Source organism: Cydia splendana, chromosome 23 (genome assembly GCF_910591565.1).
Source record: "Cydia splendana chromosome 23, ilCydSple1.2, whole genome shotgun sequence".
Classification (NCBI taxonomy): domain Eukaryota; kingdom Metazoa; phylum Arthropoda; class Insecta; order Lepidoptera; family Tortricidae; genus Cydia; species Cydia splendana.
In genome coordinates, this window is record NC_085982.1 from 7,187,628 (window position 1) to 7,206,932 (window position 19,305).

At 36.9% G+C, this 19,305-nt stretch overlaps 1 protein-coding gene across 2 annotated transcripts; it reads left to right on the plus strand.

The window, feature by feature from the left end:
- The first annotated feature begins 2,497 nt into the window (after positions 1-2,497).
- On the plus strand, positions 2,498-13,810 carry LOC134801817 (uncharacterized). 2 transcript variants are annotated; one of them, XM_063774443.1, is made up of 7 exons: positions 2,498-2,658; positions 3,920-4,036; positions 6,516-6,719; positions 7,387-8,774; positions 12,195-12,279; positions 12,717-12,796; positions 13,676-13,810. In XM_063774443.1, exons 1-7 carry the CDS (start codon positions 2,653-2,655, stop codon positions 13,761-13,763), a joined length of 1,968 nt encoding a protein of 655 aa, XP_063630513.1. In that variant the 5' UTR covers positions 2,498-2,652; the 3' UTR covers positions 13,764-13,810. The 2 variants fall into 2 exon arrangements, with proteins under 2 accessions (XP_063630513.1, XP_063630514.1); XM_063774444.1 differs by having other exon boundaries at positions 7,393-8,774.
- The last annotated feature ends 5,495 nt before the right edge of the window (positions 13,811-19,305 follow it).

Below are 19,305 nucleotides of genomic sequence, written 5' to 3' on the forward strand. Positions count from 1 at the left end.
CGAGCCTGAACTTGGTTCGAATCGGGCCCTGGGGGCTCATAAAACATGTCCTGGAGCGATGCGCTGTTTTTGTGCGAACAATATTTGTAATGCAGTTATAGTTTTGTATATTATGAAAATTTGATTTGCCGTGTGCAACCAACGAACTAAAATAACTGAAGGAGTCTGACTACTTATGCTTCGTTTTTTTTTACAGATTAAAATTTTTTAACCTCAAAATTAGTGGTAATTAGCTTACAGAAGCCCTAGTGTACATTTCATTCGATCGCGTGACGAGCGAACTCGCGTTTGCGTTGTCTTTTTTTGTATGGGGTTTTGAGCAGCGCGGCAAGCGGGTCGTTTTGGAAACTCAAAATCCCATACAAAAGGACACTGACGCGTACGTCACGTCACGCTATACTCACTATAAAATGAAATTTACTCTAGGGGTACAGAGCCAATACTGTATTATTATTTTTTGTACCTAATACTTACTTTTTCAACGATTACTGATGTGTTGCTTGAAAATTTCCATGAAATATTTGCAAAGAGCAAATTAATTAAATTATCGGAGCTTATAAACACGTACGCGAAAATCACTGGGTTGAATACGATAATATGGTTCTCCGAGCTTTAGAAAATAAATTAAGCAATGTAGAGAGTTCGGGTAATATAACTCCTTAATACAGTAACTAACTCCTCAGTTCAACAATCAATTATACGACTGAAATCAGAGGAAAATCATTGAGGCTAATTCTGATTTTCCAATGTGTCATGGTTTAAAATAAATGAATATTTAAATATTATAGAACATTATTACACAAATTGACTAAGTCCCACAGTAAGCTTAATAAGGCTTGTGTTGTGGGTAGTTACGCAACGATATATGATATAATATATACATATCTATAAATACTTAAATACATAGAAAACGCCCATGCAGGAACAAATATCTGTGTTCATCAGTTTCATCACACAAATAAATGCCCTTACCGGGATTCGAACCCAGGACCATCGGTTTCACAGGCAGGGCCACTACCCACTAGGCCAGACTGGTCGCCTCATTTTGTTGTCTTGGTGGTTTGATCTTGTTGATGAGTTGGTTTTGATACGACTCACAGTGCAACGAGATGTTTAATATCACTAGGTACTTCCAGTGCATTTCGCTTGCACCAAACAGCGTGAACTATCGTCAAGGTCGTATCAAAACAAGATAAAAAGCCGTGATAAATTGATAAATCAGAATCAGTCACCTGCAGTTTCAATTTGGAGCTGATTGGACCAAAATACGATAAAAAAACTGCCTGAGAGTTAGTTTTCGGTTTTCCTTGATAAGAATGGTAAGGGTACATTCACATTATTACGTCAAAGCAACAGGGGGAACGCCAAGTGTGACAGTACGTATTAAAGACCTATATTTTTCCTATGAATAGTGATATAAGGGAGGGGGGGTCTAAAAAATCAAAATTTTGTGTGATGTAATTAATGAACGACCCCTAAGGTTGGTATACTGTACCCACTATTTCCGGTATTATTGCCAAACTTTCGAAAAAAACAATAAAACGTCATATTTCATATCATACGATAATGAATAGAATCAGGCGTTGCTTTGCTGAAATCCATATTAATTAAAACCAAAATATTACTTTGCTAATCCGCGAAAAGATAACGTGCTAGTCAATCAGTGCTAACCCGTTACTTGCGTATTTTTTACTTGCAATTAATTTTCCCACCCTCCCAAAAATAAATACGCAAATAAATATAACAAACCACTACCAAAAAATACGCAAAAAATACGCAAGTAAGTATCGAGTTAGCACTGATTGACTAGCACGTTATCTTTTCGAGGATTAGCAAAGTAATATTTCGGTTTTAATTATCATAGGATTTTAATTTAATTAGGAACGCTATCACCGCGAAGTCTGTGTAGTAGAGTTAACTTGGTTCGACTGCAGAACCTATAGTCTATATCTTTAGGTATTTAAATAAAAGTAAACAAACAATTTGTACATTTTCGGCTAGCTATAACATTTATTGGTTAACCGACCAATAATAAAACCCGTCAGATCAGTCACTGAACGACCTGACTTTAACTTACATTATTTGATCGTGTAATGTTTTCATTTACCCTCAACTGGCATAAGGAGCCATTTGAGGGCAGATTTTGTTTACTTTTATTTAATTACCTAAAGATACAGAGTATAGTATGCATTGTTATTTTTAACCGACTTCTAATAAGGAAGCAGGTTCTATAGTTGGGTGTAAGATGTATTTGTATGGGCGAACTACGAAATAATTTTATGATGCCATAGGAATGCAAATAACACTGCATTTGTCATAATTATGACATAACTCACAAATCAGACATAACAAACGTGTCAAACATGTAAACCGACCAATTGCGAGCGCCCACAGAATACAAATCAATCCTTAAAGGTGTCATACCGACCAATCGCGTCATCATAAAAAACCTTATTCCTAACTTAATTTGCTTAAGTGTAAATTCAACTTTGTGTACTTGGGCTAAGGTTGGGTTTGCTTTGTCATGTCGAAGGTGTTTTTTGAGGTTATGTTCGTAAGGTCGATATTGTCCGAGACAGGAATGATAAGTGTGAGTACTATTGTCTATAAAAGAGTGGTTTGGGAGGATAATGCAATCGAAAGTGAACGAGAATGAAGGTGATTACACGTCTTTCGTGTGTGTTTGTGTGGGAATAAAAAATGCATGGGTGCATCGAAGTGCTTAAAAAAAATTGCATGTCTGTGTTGTGTTAACCAGTGATGGCATGTCATAATTATTGCAAGTTTTTGGTATTTACCATATCAGTGGTGGCCCTAAGGCCCAGTAGGCCAGGCCCAGGCCTAGGGCGGCCAGATATTAGGGGCGGCAGTCTATATATGATGGGTGCTGAGAAAGGGGCCTATTACTAGGCCTGGGGCCTAAGGCGGCCAAGATTGCAAATCCACCACTGATAATGATGGGGTTTGGTCGATAACTATTTTTTAGCACAATGCATTTAACTCTGTGTACTTATCTAGAAACTTACATATAACTACATATAAACAATGCATGTGTTTTAGCGTCGGTGTTGTGTAATGGTAATATAAAACCAATTAATGCATGTGTATTGTAACTGCCTCCTAGCCTAGTCGGTAGTGACCCTGCCTACGAAGCAGGAGGTCCCGGGTTCGAATCCTGGTAAGGGCATTTATTTGTGTGTTCATCACAAATATTTGTTCCTGAGTTATGGATGTTTTCTATGTATATAAGTATTTATATATATGTGTATATTATATATATCGTCGTCTAGTACCCACAACACAAGCCTTATTGAGCTTACTGTGGAACTAGGTCGATCTGTGTAAAACTGTCCTATAATATTTATTTATTTATTTATTTATTTATTTATTGTATGTATACTGATTGTTTAATTTATTTGCTTGATATCATTTCTTTGATGTTTTGTGCTGATTGAAATCTGAAATTGGAATCGTTACTCTTTAATAATGAATTTATGTGCAAAAATTTCATTTTAGTTTGGCTGCGGACTAAAATTGGAATTTTTAACAATAAAGCTTTTACTGAACCATGTTGCATGCATTTTTTACGTGACTATATTAATTAATATTCTATTGAATTTATATTTTTTATATAGATTTTTAGCTCGAATGAAATTTCATAAAATCTGATTTTTCGTACAACTAATGGATATTTTTATTCAACACAGTATGCTTGATTGAAGCTTGATTGTTTTATTAATTTACAAATTGGTATTTACCACTCAAAATGCAGTAAAAACAATAATTTAAAAAGGGTGGAAAAAATGTATCCCGGCTGCATTTTTTCCACCCTTTTTAAATTATTGTACTTGAAACTCAAATAAGAAAAACTTAATATTATATCGGGTCGTTAACATTTTCTGTTTTTTTTTTCTGGCAGTATTTATTGGCGGTGTTAAGTGTGATAGGGGCCGCAGTGGCGGAGGCGCCGGCGCCCTACGCCCCCAGCGGCTGGAGGCCTGATGGACCCGCCTTCGAACTGCCACAGAGAGGACAGGTAATATTCCGTCTAAACTGTCCTGATATTCCCACTTACAGGTAATATTCCATCTAACCCTATTCCATCTTGATATGCCGGATACCTACAAAAAAATTTACCCCAATTTGTCCAATCGAGCGGTCATTTTGGTGCAAAATTAGCATACAAGCTGGGGAGTAAATTGGCCAATCGAACTGTCATTGTAGTATCTGGGAAATGATAGCTTAGAAAACTTAAATATGAACTTTGCTCTGAAAATTCACTTCACAGGACAGGCAGGCGTCAGAACACTTAAGGGACCCACAGATTACCAGTTCGCCGGACGATACCAGGCTGTCAGTTAAGGTGGTTCGATTTTCATACAAAATTCAATCAGTGTTCATTAAGTAACTACACACTATTAGTACATAAATATTTCCGCATTTATCTACTTTCGAATATTCGTTTGCGCGAAATTAATAGGAAAACAATGTTTCATACAGAAATCATGCAAAAATCATAGTTAACTTTTCATCAATTTTACGTATGTGTGTGTCACAAATGTCGTGTACAGATACATTTGCGACGTTGCCGGGCTGACCACGGCGCGAATTTGGAGTGCCGTCATGTTTAGTGCAATTTTGTTGACAGGTACTTAATTGACCGAAGCGAGAATAAGTACCCGAAGTTCGTCAGCTTAGCTAAGAACTATCATGGTGTGTTTTGTAAATACAGTAGAGTCCGGTTATAACGACGTCCAAGGGACCGGTGATATTAGGTCGTACTAACCGGACGTCGTACTAAACGAACTGCCAATATTAATATTTTTTTAATCAAAATAATTACATCATTTTCTATTTATTAATACTTATGCAACAATCAAAGAAAAAAAAAACATTTTCATTAAAATATTTATTTACAACACTTTTATATTACTACACTTTGTCTTAAATGCAGAGACTTGTGTGTTTAGTTAGACTTAGAAGAAGCCACACACACGCGTACTCACTCAATCATCCGCAAATTACTCGAATCCCGTAAAATAGAAAGGTATCTAATCAAGATGACAATCGTACATCGACAATCAAATATTAAATAAGTTTTTTGTCAAACATTTTAACCCAAACTCAATTAGGATGCGTTGTTTTATGACCAGTGATCGTACATTTTCCAGCATTTTTGGTGCAGCGGAGTGGCGTTAACGGAATTGGTATAAATAATTTCAACCCTAATGATTAATTAGCGTTAATTACGTTAATATTAACCTTAGTTTACCATTTCAGGGAATTGGGTTTTATTTAGTTTACAAGATTACGTAAAGTCACATGACTATTTCATCTTACTGCGTATAGGCAAAGGGGCGACCAAAGCTTAAAAAACATATAAAAACTCAAAAATGCGCGTTTTCTCACAGATCAGACCTAGCTAAGAGATCCAACCCCTTATAGCAAATTTCATTGAAATCGTTAGAGCCGTTTCTGATATAATCCAAATATATAAATAAAAATATATATACAAATAATTGCTCGTTTAAAGGTAAGATAACACAAAAAGACAAAAATAAACAAAAAGAAATTACCTACTCGCACCAGTCTTGAACCCCAATCCTCTCGCACGTATTTCCACGAGCATACCGCAACGCCATTGCAGCATACTTACGTTGTGTGAAATTGTCTACTACAAGGATCACGGAAACACTGTTCGCATGTGTGAGTAATAGTAGGAAAAAGCGTGACAGCAACACTCCGTCGACGTAAAAGGGTGGTTTTTGCACAATGAAGTATTCAATGTTTATTTTAATAGTTCAATATTTACTTAAAGAGTGCGCTAAACATACTTTTAAGTATACAAATACCAAGACCATTCCACAAAAAAATCAGACCTGTAATTTTGCGAAAGTGGCGCCATCTAGCGAGAGTTAAGCTTTGAGTAACCTAGTCGAACCACCTTAATCCGCTAATCGCAAAAGGTGACAGTTCCGAAGAACTGACAGGCTGATATCGTCCGGTGAACTGGTAATCTGTGGGCCCCTTTAGAACTAGCGCTGGTTATGTATTTATAATTTATAACACATTTAAATGAGTGTAAAACAAAAATATGTGATACGTTGAAAATATTTTTTTTTGTCGGATAGACTTCTTTTTACCTTTTACCGACGACTGTTCTTTTAATCGTCGGGTGACAAGCAAAAGTCACTAACTAACATCATTGAAATTATTGGACAATAAACCGTGTTACACGTGTAATAAAGTGCATTGTAACTTTAATTTTTTGATAGTACTTAGTGAGTTTTGCTTGTCACCCGACGATATACGGAGTTACAGTTAGGGGCGAACGTAATATCTCTTAGAATACTCTAAACGAAAAATATAAAGGTAGGTACATATTCGGTATTCGCCTTTATTGACTATCAACGACGTGGTACCATTTTCTTTAAAATGAAATTTAATCTTTGAAATACTTACTAACATGTTACGAGTAAAGAGGACGTAGAATTTCATGAACTCTATTTCCCCAGAACCCCAACTACCTACCACCAGTGGACCCTCGCACACCAGCTAACATCCCTGACGCTGACGTCGACGTGACCGTCCAGGGTCTGCCTCCACGCCAGGAGCAGCAGCCAATCTTCCAGCCCTCTCCTATTGCTGGCCAGCAGTATGCTGGGCCAAACTTCAATGCCGATATCAGGAGTTTGGATCAGGGGTTGAATCAGGCACAGGTAAGCCAAGAAGGTAGAAACGTTTTATTTCGCCAAAATCACATAGTCTTTTTTGTTTGATTAATGATATGATTAGGAAGTTGGTTAGTTTACCTAAATACTTACTTACAGGTTTTCCTCATCTAGACTTACTTTATTAGTTACATGTAGTTAAGCTGAAGTACATTTTTATCTACATTTGGGTCAAACAGATCACTGTGTTATGTCTTTTCTGTAGACATACACAATAGTTAAGGGCTATAAAGGTTAATTTTCTTATTTAACCCTTATCCACGTGAAAAGGTCCTCCTTTTATTTAGAGAACTATGATAAAATCATTGCTTACATGCCCACAAGCTGTTAACTATTGCCCACAGGAGAGAAAAATGTACTGTTCGCGATAACACAATAGTTTTCTCTCCTGTGGGCAATAGTTAACAGCTTGTGGGCATGTAAGTAATGATTTTATCATAGTTCTTTAAATAAAAGGAGGACCTTTTCACGTGGATAAGGGTTAAATAAGAAAATTAACCTTTATAGCCCTTAACTCTTGTGTATGTCTACAGGAAAGACATAACACAGTGATCTGTTTGACCCATTTAGTACCTAGCTAAATGTAGATAAAAATGTATTTTTCTAATTTATATGGCATGTTTTTTTTATAATTTATTCAAGTTTCCTTTGTTAGTTCCAGGTACAACAGCAAAAAGCTCGAGAATTCGCTCGTCAGAAACAGGAAAACGAAGCTAGATTACCAAGCACCATCTCACCAAATCAGTTCAACCCAAGAACGACTGTCAACTCAAGAACCCCTATCAACCCAACTCAATCCACAATCACACCACGTCCAGATTTCAGAACCACTTCTACTACCCCTGCCGATCTTGACTTAAACGAAGGAGAAACTGATGAAGTTGGATCTCCAGCAGTGTCTGAGAAACAAAGGGTTTCAGTAGAAGTTTCTAAGCTGAATATTCAAGAATACCCCCCAGAATTGTTCCTAAATCCCTTAGCGCAGTTAAGGCTGCAGCCTGTACAGTTTAGTCAATCCCCTATCGTAATATCAGGAGAACAGTCTCAGAAGCAGGTTGCTGGTTTTGACGCTCAGACGCACTTTGCGGCCTTGCCTTCAATAATAGCTCAACAACAGTTAGCTCAGCAACAGCTAGATCAACAACGTGCTCTTCTCCAACAATATCCAGGAAACCAAGCATTTGTTGTATCAGGACAGACTTCAAACCGTGGTTTCCTCATTCAAAGTCCGCAGCCTTTGCAACCAGTTGCGCAGTTACAGCCTCTTGTTCAGCCTTTAGCTCCCATTCAAGGACAAAATGTAGTTTTACAGCCACAGGGTGCTAATCAAATTCAGCCGAACTTTGAGCAACCAAGAAAGGAAAATGATGATGATGATGATGAGCAGCGTGATGATGATCAATCTCAACAACCACAAGTACAGACACAATTTGGTTTCCAACCACAACCTCAAGTGATTTACCAGCAACAACCTCAAGGATTACAACCACAGGGATTACAACCCCAAGGATTACAACCCCAAGGATTACAACCCCAAGGATTCCAACCCCAAGGATTACAACCTCAAGGATTCCAACAACCTCAACTAATTTACCAACAACCTGAGGCGTTTCAACCACAGACAGAAACCGTTTCTCAGCAAGGTTTCCCTCAACAAGTTTACCAACCTCAACAAGTAGCTTTCCAACAGGCTTATCCTCAACCCGCCCTCCAGCCAGCTTTCCAGCAACCTCAAGCCGACCAACCTCAAATTTACCAGCCTCAGACCTCATATCAACCTCAAACTTACCAGCCTCAGTTCTACGCTCCAGACCAACAGATTCAAGGACAACTAGTGTCGATCCCAGCTCAAAATCTTGACCAATTTTATCAACAACAGTTCCAACAGCAGCAGCTTTCTCAAAGCCAAGGGCAGGATGCTTTGCAGAGTGGTTTCGACGTGAACCAGCAAGGGAACAGCTTGGGCCAGAATGATAAGGAGTCTGATGAGAATACGGATGGTGGTGCGACGGCCACCGCTGTGGCAACTGCTTTTGGGACGAGGTAAGTCTCATGCATACTCAAATTTATCTGTTCAAAGTGGATGATTCACACTTGAACGGTCCGAGTCCGGACCGAGGCAACCGACATTTCATTTTCTAGAACCGCGTGATGCTTTCTATAGAAAACGAAGTGTTGGAAGCTTCGGCCCGGTCCCGGGCCGTCCTAACGTGGGTCTTCCTTTACACTGACACAGCTCACTAGCTTTATATACACGTCAGTTTGTCAACTCTATCAACGCCTTACATCAAGTTACCTAGGATGATTAATTCTCAATACGAACATCATGGGTGCAAAGTTAACTTCACTTATAAGCGTTATTGGCGCTGTAAAGTGTCATTCTATGGAACTTGCTAGCTATGTAAACAAAAGTCACTAGTAAATTCATCATTCAGAGACAATTTCAATATGGCGGTTTGTTTACATGGTTAGCAAGCTCCATAGAATGACACTTTAGCACATTTACTAGCGATAACAAGCGATCTTGGCATCCAAAGGCTTAAGAAAACAAACTGAGGAGTTGGAGACTTTTGACTCACGGTGCATGTAGTTAAAATGTCGCCCGCCTAAATCATTCAACCTAGGGTTGAACCCATTCAACCCTGTAGGGGTAAACTGCACAGATTTTACAAGGACAAAATGTGGAAATGATACCATAACGTCAAATTTCCATTGACGTATCTCAGGACTGGCCTTACGGGCCAGTACAGCGGTGTGACATCGCTACAGCGCGATTGGTTGATGAGTTCGCATCACGCGCGCGATTGGTCGCAACTAGTTGCGTTAGGCTGCACGATTGGCTCGAATTTGTGAGTGACACCGCTGAACTAGTACCATTTTTAGAGCCCGTAAGGCCAGTCCTTTGATATAATGTGTCAATGCAAATTTCTATAAAACGTTTATTGGGACATTCCACACTTATTCACGTCAGCTTAGACCGACTCTTTTGAATAACACAATAGAGTTAGATCAAGATAAGTCTGCAACGATTATGATAGCACACGCAGTGCAAGTGTTAAAATTATACGTCATAATTTCATAGAAGTTTGAAGTTTAAAATACCTAATACTTGCACAGCGTGTGCTATCAAAATCGTTGTAGACTTATCTAGGTCTAATTCTAGTCAAATCTTTTCGACGTGCCTAAAAGTGAAGGTCAAATTTACTACAATAATTAACATTCCAAGAAAACGACTTACTGAAATACACACCTTACGCGCACGTGATAAAATTCACTTTCAAATGTCATATTCAAATGAGATGCGAAATTGCGAAAGATAATCACGTCCTTTGATGTCCGAGGCGGAGAAGTATCGGTGAATACAAAATAGGGAATACATTAGTATAAGGTCGAAATGTATGGGGTTTTGAGGTCGGATGATATAATGAAATTCTGATATGTTTGGAATGGTAATGAGTAGGGCTGTACCGACTAGTCGCCGACTAGTCGGGAAAGCCGACTATCCGGCCTCATTTGTAGTCGGCGATTAGTCGGCGACTAGTCGGCAAAAATGGCCGATTAGTCGGCACTTTATATAGTGACAGACAGAAAACAGGGCAAAAAGAAATAAACAGTAAATATTTTCCATAAGCTTTTCACTTTTCTTGTCCGGTTGTCGTATGAAATATAGCCTTAGGATTTTTGTTTTCAGCGTTACTATAGATGGTCAAGCAAATCTTGTCAGTAGAAAAAGGCGTGAAATTCAAATTTTCTATGAGACGATATCCCTACGCACCTACATTTTTCAAATTTGCCGCCTTTTTCTACTGACAAGATCTGCTGGACCAACTATATTTATGAATAGCGCGTTGAAAGGGGTAAAACGATTTGTTTTTTAAGTGCATCTGAACCGAACTTAGGGAAAACTAATGATCTGGCCGACTAGCCGACTAGTCGGCCGACTAATCGGCCATCCAAGCGCCGATTAGTCGGCTACTCGGTACATCACTAGTAATGAGTATATCATTGATGTTTTTTTGTACTGTAGGTACAGTCAGCCAAGAAAGTGGTAGACCACTTTCTTGGCTGACCGTACCTTATAGCTATATGGTAACATTTTAGCGCTTTCCCGGTTCCATGCTAAAGGAGTTCGCTTGGAAACCTAATCCCTAGAAGTGATGCAGTCACAACTTTTCACGAAAGAGATTGTCATCTGACCTTTAAACTTACACGGGAAATTTTCTTTTGTTTCACTGAATAGTTATTGCTAAATATCTTAGTATCATAACATACTCGTAACATAATGACCCATAATAAGTAATAGTATTTTCACCACACCAGCTCGGAAAGGCTTACTTTGCACTTCAAAAACGGATAGCAAAGTTGCACTTTGCTATCAGTAATTCACATGTGAGGAAAACTAATCAACGGCAATTTTTGAGTTGTTTTCTTATGTTTGCTGGCAGAATTGACTTTTAAATGATGATTTTGGATTATAAATATTTAATATAACAATTTGATTTGGTTTGATTTTGTTTGATATATTTACATTTAATATTTGCTTCGGGTTGGTGTGGTGAAAAATTTTGTGTAACACTCGGGGGCAAATTTTGTTTAACCCATGTGCTTTGAAACCCTCGCAACGCTCAAGATTCCATTTTTCGAACCACTCGCTACGCTCGTGGTTCAATTTTGGAATCTTTCGCTTGCTCGGGTATCAATATTAGCACGAGCGGTTAAACAACAACTTTGCCCCCTTGTAAAACAAATAACTATAACATATTGAATGATATAGGTACCTTGATGAACATTAATTCTTTTACCTATTAATAAACTAAGGGTATTGGACGTATTTTGCGACAGTCAAATCAAAACCTTATGATTTTTAAGTACAAAGTCTATTAACCCTTTTCCAGGCATAGTATGATATATCGACCACATATACGCTCTAAAAGAATGTCAACTTTACCATTCCGATTTCAGGTTCAAATTTCAAATTAGATTACACTTTCGGGAAATGTGACTTGTCTTCAAATGAATCAACAAAGCTGGATTAATTGGAATATACAGGGTCATTTTTGGACCGTTAGCCATATTGTGCGAGGTGATTAGGTAGGTCATACTGAACAACTTTTTCTATGGGACCAACACCGAAATCCCAAAAAAAAATTTGGCCTTCCCATAGAAAATGTCGACATCCACTAGACCAAAATCTATGAAACGGCCAAAAATATTTTTGTGATTTCGGAGTTGGTCCCATAGTAAAAGTTGTAGCCTACCTAAAATCACCTCGCACAATATGGCTAACGGTCCAAAAATGACCCTGTATGTGGATTTTTTTGGGAAAACCTTGTAGATTGGTGCGGCCTGGAAAAGGGTTATTGGTGCCTGTCAGTTTAAAATGCCCAATATTGGTCACGTTACTCATCAGAGCTCATATTGTGAGGTTATATTATGACTATGATTAAATTATGTAATTTTCAGGACCCAACCTCGTGCGTTCTCGACGTATGGAGCCCCTATTCCTAGAGCCCAAAATGCCGCTACTACTGAGGCACCCGCGGAGGAGGTATGTAGGGATTTTTGGACAGAAAATTAAATCTCATAGTCAAAATTATTGAAAATGATCTAGGGTAGATGTGCCAGTGAATAAACCTTTAACCTTTTCGATTCCGTGGCAATGACAAAGCTGTCACTCGGACGCCATGTCACCGAAGTGTTAAAACTGAAATTGAACTTATGCACGTAGGTCTGTGTTGCACTCTGGTATGTGACGGATTAATCGGTCTTTGGCGTTGGACCTACGGTGCGGATATATCGGTCATTGGCGTCCAAAAGGTTAAAATTTTTGACCTCAAAAGATTTCTTTATGAAATAGTATAACTACACCGATAATTCATAAACGTCTGTCAAATCTTACAAACTGTTGATAGTCATTGTTTACAAAAGCCATATTTAACAGAGTTTTGTAAGAGGTTGCTAAGGGGGTAAATCTTTATTTACCAGGTCACTACGGAGGAGGGGCCAGCAATCGCAGAAGCCACCGCAGTTGCAAGGGGAGGTAGAAGGAAGAGTGCTAAGTTGAGGTAAATGAGAATATTAAATTTAATTATACTTATGGTTGCACACACACACACACGCACACACACGCACACACACACACACACACACACACGGGTCTATATTGGGACGCATAATTATTATTGTGCTGAAACTAATAAAATTTCTGAAAAATTATAAAACAAACCTAACCTAACCTACCCTATTTTACACAACCTATGCAAAATATTTTCGAAAATACTTACTCTTTGTTTCAGTTGGAGAAAAATTATGCGAAAAGATTTTTTCACCTCAGCAATAACCTTGTTCGAGAACAAGGGTACTTTGCTTCTTAAAAACAGTGAGCAAAATGCGATTTTGCTCACTGAGTCATTTTGTCTCACTCAGTGAGCAAAATCGCATTTTGCTCACTGGGTGTGTCTCGCTCAGTGAGCAAAATGCGATTTTGCTCACTGAGTGAGACAAAATGACATTCAAGTGACCTTTATAGTCAAATGTCATTTCAACATGCGGGGTCTAATACAAGTTCGATATACTTGGGTTCTATTATCTCTGTCCCTCTAGGTATGTTCTCACTGCTTAGGGTGAAAAATTTTGTGTACTACACGAGATCAAAGTAATTTACATCTCGTGCGCTTTTGAATCCCTTACTACGCTCAAGATTCTAAATTAGATTCACTCGCTACGCTCGTGAATCTATTATAGAATCTTTCGCTTGCGCGGGACTCAAAATAAGCACTCGAAGAAATATCAAACTTTGATCTCTTGTTGTACAAATAACTATTATGCGTAACATTACATTAGGTTAGGACAATCAATTATTAGGTATGCGACAAGCCCCACACACACACACACAAGAGGGGCTTTAGCCACATTTTACCTTTATTTAATTTCATGTTTTTCAGGAGCCGCCGCATCAGACCCGACAGTCCGATCTTCACGCTGGACAAGTCCGGCCGTCTGGTCCTAGTATCCGAACAGGAGCGTTTGTAATATTTAACTAGTAACAAGCAAATGTGATAAAGAACCAATTCTTTCAATATATATCGTTTCTTTTACAGTACATTATTAAATGTTATTAACCACTCAACTACAACTACGGCTTGCAAATATTCGAAACTTTCAGGTATTCGAATATTCGACTTTTTCTGACGACATATTCGAATATTCGAATAATTATTCGAATATTATAAAAAATAAGAAAAAGAACGAGAAATCGGTTTATTATCGTTTTATTCAAAAGCTTATTTCACATATTGCTAAAACTAATGATATTTTGCAGAAATCCACTTAATTGACTAGATTTTATCATCCTACTATGAGATGCCCACATTTATAAAACAAGTAAAACGCCAAAATAAGACGTATTCAATATTTCTAGATAAAACTTTTATTATAAATGCGCCGTTGAGTGAAATAATATAACTTTAATCATCTAAACCAAACGGCTGCTATTTAACTGATCACCAGATTTAATAAAATTTAATACCAAAAAAATATATTTTACCACCCTAAAATACTGAATGATCACCAACATTATAACATCATTTTAATGTGAAATGATTACCAATTTTATTACATTTTACTATACTTTTAAAGGAAATGATACCAAACTAATCAATATTAACCCGAAAATAGTAAATGGTTACCAAATTTCAAACCCCATTTTAATGTGAAATGATAACCAAATTTTTACATCTTGCTATCCTATTAAAGAAAATGACACCAAAATAATCATTGTAAACCCAAAAATAGTAAATGACCACCAAAATTAGAACTCCATTTTAATGTAAATTTATAACCAAATTCTTTAATCTTGCTACCTATTAAAGCAAATGACACCAAAATAATCATTGTAAACCCAAAAATAGTAAATGACCACCAAAATTGTAACCACATTTTAATTAAAAATGTGCAAATATTTAATATATCGTTATCCTATTAAATTAATTAATCCACTTCGTCACCTTTTTTTAGTAGCATTTTATTTCTGTAAGGGTCGCAGTTCAAACCTAACCTAACCCACTTTTCTATTAGCATTTCTTTTCTGCAAGGGTCGCAGTACAAACCTAACCTAACCCACTTTTCTGATAGCAGTTTGGTTCTGTAAGGGTCGCAGTTCAAACCTAACCTAACCCACTTTTCTAGTAGCATTTTGTTTCTGGAAGAATGATTATTTTGGAGTCATTAGCTTTAATAGGATAGCAAACTTAACCCACTTTTCTAGTAGCATTTCGGTTCTGTGAGGATTGCAGTTCTAACCTAACCTAATCCACTTTTATAGTAGCATTTCATTTCTGTAAAGGTCGCAGTTCAAACCTAACCTAACCTACTTTTTAGTACCATTTCGTTTCTGTAACGGTCGCAGTGCTAACCTAACCTAACCCACTTAACTGATAGCAGTTTAACTTACTTTTCTAGTAGCATAACGAAATGCCACTAGAAAAGTAGGTTAGGTTAGGTGGGTATTCGGTGCGGGGTACGGGGGGTTGAGCGGGAGGGGTTAGTAATTTTGGCATCAGTTTACTTTATTTGGTAGTATGTATACATTTTTTGGTAATCATAGTGGTTTATTTAGGTGAAAATATCGCATTAATTTGGTCTTCAAGATTTGGTGATCATTAATGATTTTTGGTGATCAGTCAATATATTTGGTATTTGAATACAATTTGAAGTGCAGTCGTAATTAAAACGGTGGTACTTTTGTATTTTTAGGCCTTATTTTTTTGGTGTTCAGTAATTTTTTTTGGTAAGCATGATTTTTTTATTTAGGGTACCAAAGTATTTTTTGGTGGTCATTATATTTGTAGCCAAACCAAACCTAGGTACTTATGTAAGAATTTTTTTTTAGTAGGTAATTATTTTCTGATTTAAATTAACTTGTAGTCACTCAGAGGCCTTAATTAATGGTCGGCTTAATTATATAATATTGGAATATTTAAGGGAAAAAGTTAGTTGACTACTGGATTATTTGTCAGCTAAAGGTGCATAGTTAGATTACCTAGTTGGGCACTTGGGCAGGTTTGGTATGATCAAATTTGAGAATTGCGATAAGTGCGGGCAAGGTTTAGTCTTAATAAACAGAATGACCCTTTAACTTAAAACTTATGCACCGTAAAAATAACATACTTTTTGATTTCGTTTTCTTTCAAATTGAGTTAGGTTTCACTGTATTCACGAAGTCTATCGAGAGGAATACAGTAAAAATATTATTTCCTTCGTATTTGGGTACCTACCATTACTCATTCACTGTAAATACCCGGAAAACACACAGAAACTGTAACTGCAGCGGATTAAATAGATTTTTTATAGTAATAAAAAATATTCGAATATTCGAAACCTGAGCGGCCGAATATTCGACAAATTCGAATATTCGAATTGCAAGCCCTAACTACAACCCTTTAACTGGTTAAACACAACTTCAAGATGTAATGAAATTTACCGATGTACATACCTACATTTGTGTTTTTTCTTCGATTTATAAAAATACTGGCGACCCACCCCGGATTCGCACGGTTTACACAAAACCTTAGCACATAAACCTTTCTCAAGAATCACTGTATTGACAGGTGAAAACCGCATGAAATCCGTTCAGTAGTTTTTGAGTTTATCGAGAACATACATACACACAAATAGACAAACGCGGGGGGGGGGGGGGGGGTTTATAAGGTGTAGTGATTTAGCCATATCACTACATTGAATGGTCCACCTAAATGAAGATAATTCTAGTTAGTTTTGGACCATACTTGGGAACTTTTGCTCTATTAGTTGGGTGGTTTTACGGTACTTAAGATTATTTAAGTGTCTCAGTGATGGTCATCATCTCAGTAGTGGGCACAAATAAGTTTTTTTTATTTCTTTACTAATAGTGAACCGTTTTCCATATAAATACCTCATATATGTGTATTAGATTTCACAAGTTCAAAAAATAGTATAAGTGGGTAATTTAATTATTCCATATTGATACGGTATCAAATCTCAAATATCTTAATTTTATTACGCTATGTATTATTTCTATTGGTCTTATAATTTAACTTATTTTATTTATTTAGCGAGGGTGTTGTGAACAAATAAAAATGTATGTAATTTATTTGGATGATATTTTACTTGAACATTCCCCATTCCTTGTTCCGTTCCCATCCCCTCTCTCAGACCCAGCTGCAGTTCAAGGGGGGATGGTCTGTCATCTTGTGGCCTGAATCGGAAACATAAACTGTACATTGACACTTCACGCCAAAGCAAGTGCTGCCCTCTACAGTTCACGTACGTTTTCTTGTGGATTGTAGGTTCTGCCATCTCGTGAGTTACATTGAAAGCTTAAACTTGACACCGCGGCAATAAACAGGGGTCTCGTGTGCTGCCTACAGTTCATGCACGCTCCCTATATTATACTGAAACACACCCAACTTTTCAGGAAAATAAGGCGTGAAATTCAAATTTTCTATGGGAGATGAACTCTTCGCGTACCTATACATTTTTAAAATTTGCCGCCTTTTTCTACTGACAAAGTGGCTGTGCCAGGGTATAGTTCCCTTAGTTTAAAACTATTTGTTCACATCTTAAGGTTACTTTTTATCATCAAATATTGACAGCTGCTTGTCAAAATCAGCATACGAGGGGATGAAGATACCCTGTAACCTAATGATGGTAACGTGAAGACAATACATAAATAGTTTGAGAAAAGTTCTTCGGCTATTTAGTAAAAAAAATGGATTGCTGGCAAAAAATTACTTCAAAATCTGTAGATAACGTTTAAAATAGTTGGAGGCTCTAATTTACCAAACAATTTATTGACAGACGAAAACTACAAATATAATAAAAAGTTGAAACATGCTCTACAAAAAACATCATACACACAGGTTAAGCCCCATTCACTATTAAAACAAAAATAAAATAAATGCAAACCAGAGATACTAGAAAAACCGGCGCACCAACCAAAACTACTGTATTTTCTTTAAAAAAGAACCGAATAGCTGAAAGCGAAGGTCTCAAACGATGGCTTGAAGAAGCAGATGGGCCTGGTTTATCTACTTCTATACCTAAAACATCTAGACTCTCCTCTGCTGATTTTACTGCAGGTTTCAGAATTTCAAAAGATGGCTTCAAATAGGATTGTACTCCTGTCGTGACATTAAATAACAAACCGGATATAGAAACATCTGCGCTTGTAACATTATTAGGTTTAACAGGCCCATCTAATATATCACATTGCAAATCTTCGTCCAGTTTATTTAGTACTTCATCGACATTACTTTCAATGTCTACCTGTGTGTGTTTTTCAAAACCAAATTGCATAAATCTGCTTAAAATATTCATCGACATTTTCGTTTGTGCTATAATTGTATCAGTAAGTGATTTTTCTAGTTTTAGAACTTGAGCGTCCAGAGCAGTGTTCAATTTGTCCCAAAGTTCAGATAAACTAGACGATTCGTCAATTTGGCATTCATTTGTGCAAGTGTTTGAATCGTACTTTTCATTTATTTTACGAATGTCATCCACAGTGACGTCAAAAGGAAGCTTTTGGATGTTTCTTGGTTTAAAATTTGATTTAGGTACATGGCTTACATTTTGTGCAACACTCTTTATTGGCTTAGTTTTAGAATCGTTGGATTGATTATAGTTACCGTTTAACTTATCCTTATTTTCTTTATATAACTTAAAACTGGTTATTAACCTTTCTGCAACGATAATATCATTGAACGTAGTTGAAGATCTAGGTCCAGTCATTTCAGGAAACATACCCATATCATTCACAGTATCCATAAGAGCTTTAGTGTGAGATAAAGATATTTTTGCATATTTTTTATTTGTTGCGACATCAAAATTATCCACGTGGAGTGTGACGCTAGATTGCGAATAAGTGTTCGAACTTGATTGATATAAACATTCATTTTCTTCGGTATACGTCTTTAGTTTTTTACCGTCGTTAACCAAAGTTTCTACGCTAGCTTCTCTGGAAGTGAACAGTTCCGTTTGGTCTGAAACGAGATCTCTTTTAATAGATTTGGAAGTCGGCGGTGCTATTTGCTCATTAGGGCGACCTTCCACGTCTATATTGTCAGTTAAATCAAGTTCTCCAGTTAATGTATCTACACTTTTCGTATTTCCAAAGAATATGTTGTATACCTGGGCTCTGGATACGTTGATAATATTTGCTTTCATTGGTTCATTTATTACAAACCTTTCAGAACATGTATCAAAACCATCAGGTTCAGATGATTCTCTTTTAATTGCATGTGTTATTGTATTTTGGCTGTAATCGCTTATCGTCGAATCCACCAAATATAATGATGGCGTGAAATTTTCATTATTTTCATCGATATTTTCTTCTGCATTAAAATCTTCAAGTAAACTTTCCTTTCCAGGTACTGGTTTTAATATTTTATAAGAAAATGTTAACTCGGATAACGACTCAGGGTTTATTTGGTTCAAAATTTCGCACACGTTTGCATCTTTTCTTGCAACGCATCTCTTTATCTTCTTGTTCATGTTTTTTACACCGTTATGTTTATAACTTTTTTTGAATTTATTCGAA

Coding starts and splice junctions, on each gene's coding strand:
- LOC134801817 (XM_063774443.1), top strand. Junction 6,720..7,386: donor AGGGGTTGAATCAGGCACAG/GTAAGCCAAGAA, acceptor TTCCTTTGTTAG/TTCCAGGTACAACAGCAAAA. Junction 12,797..13,675: donor AGGAAGAGTGCTAAGTTGAG/GTAAATGAGAAT, acceptor CATGTTTTTCAG/GAGCCGCCGCATCAGACCCG.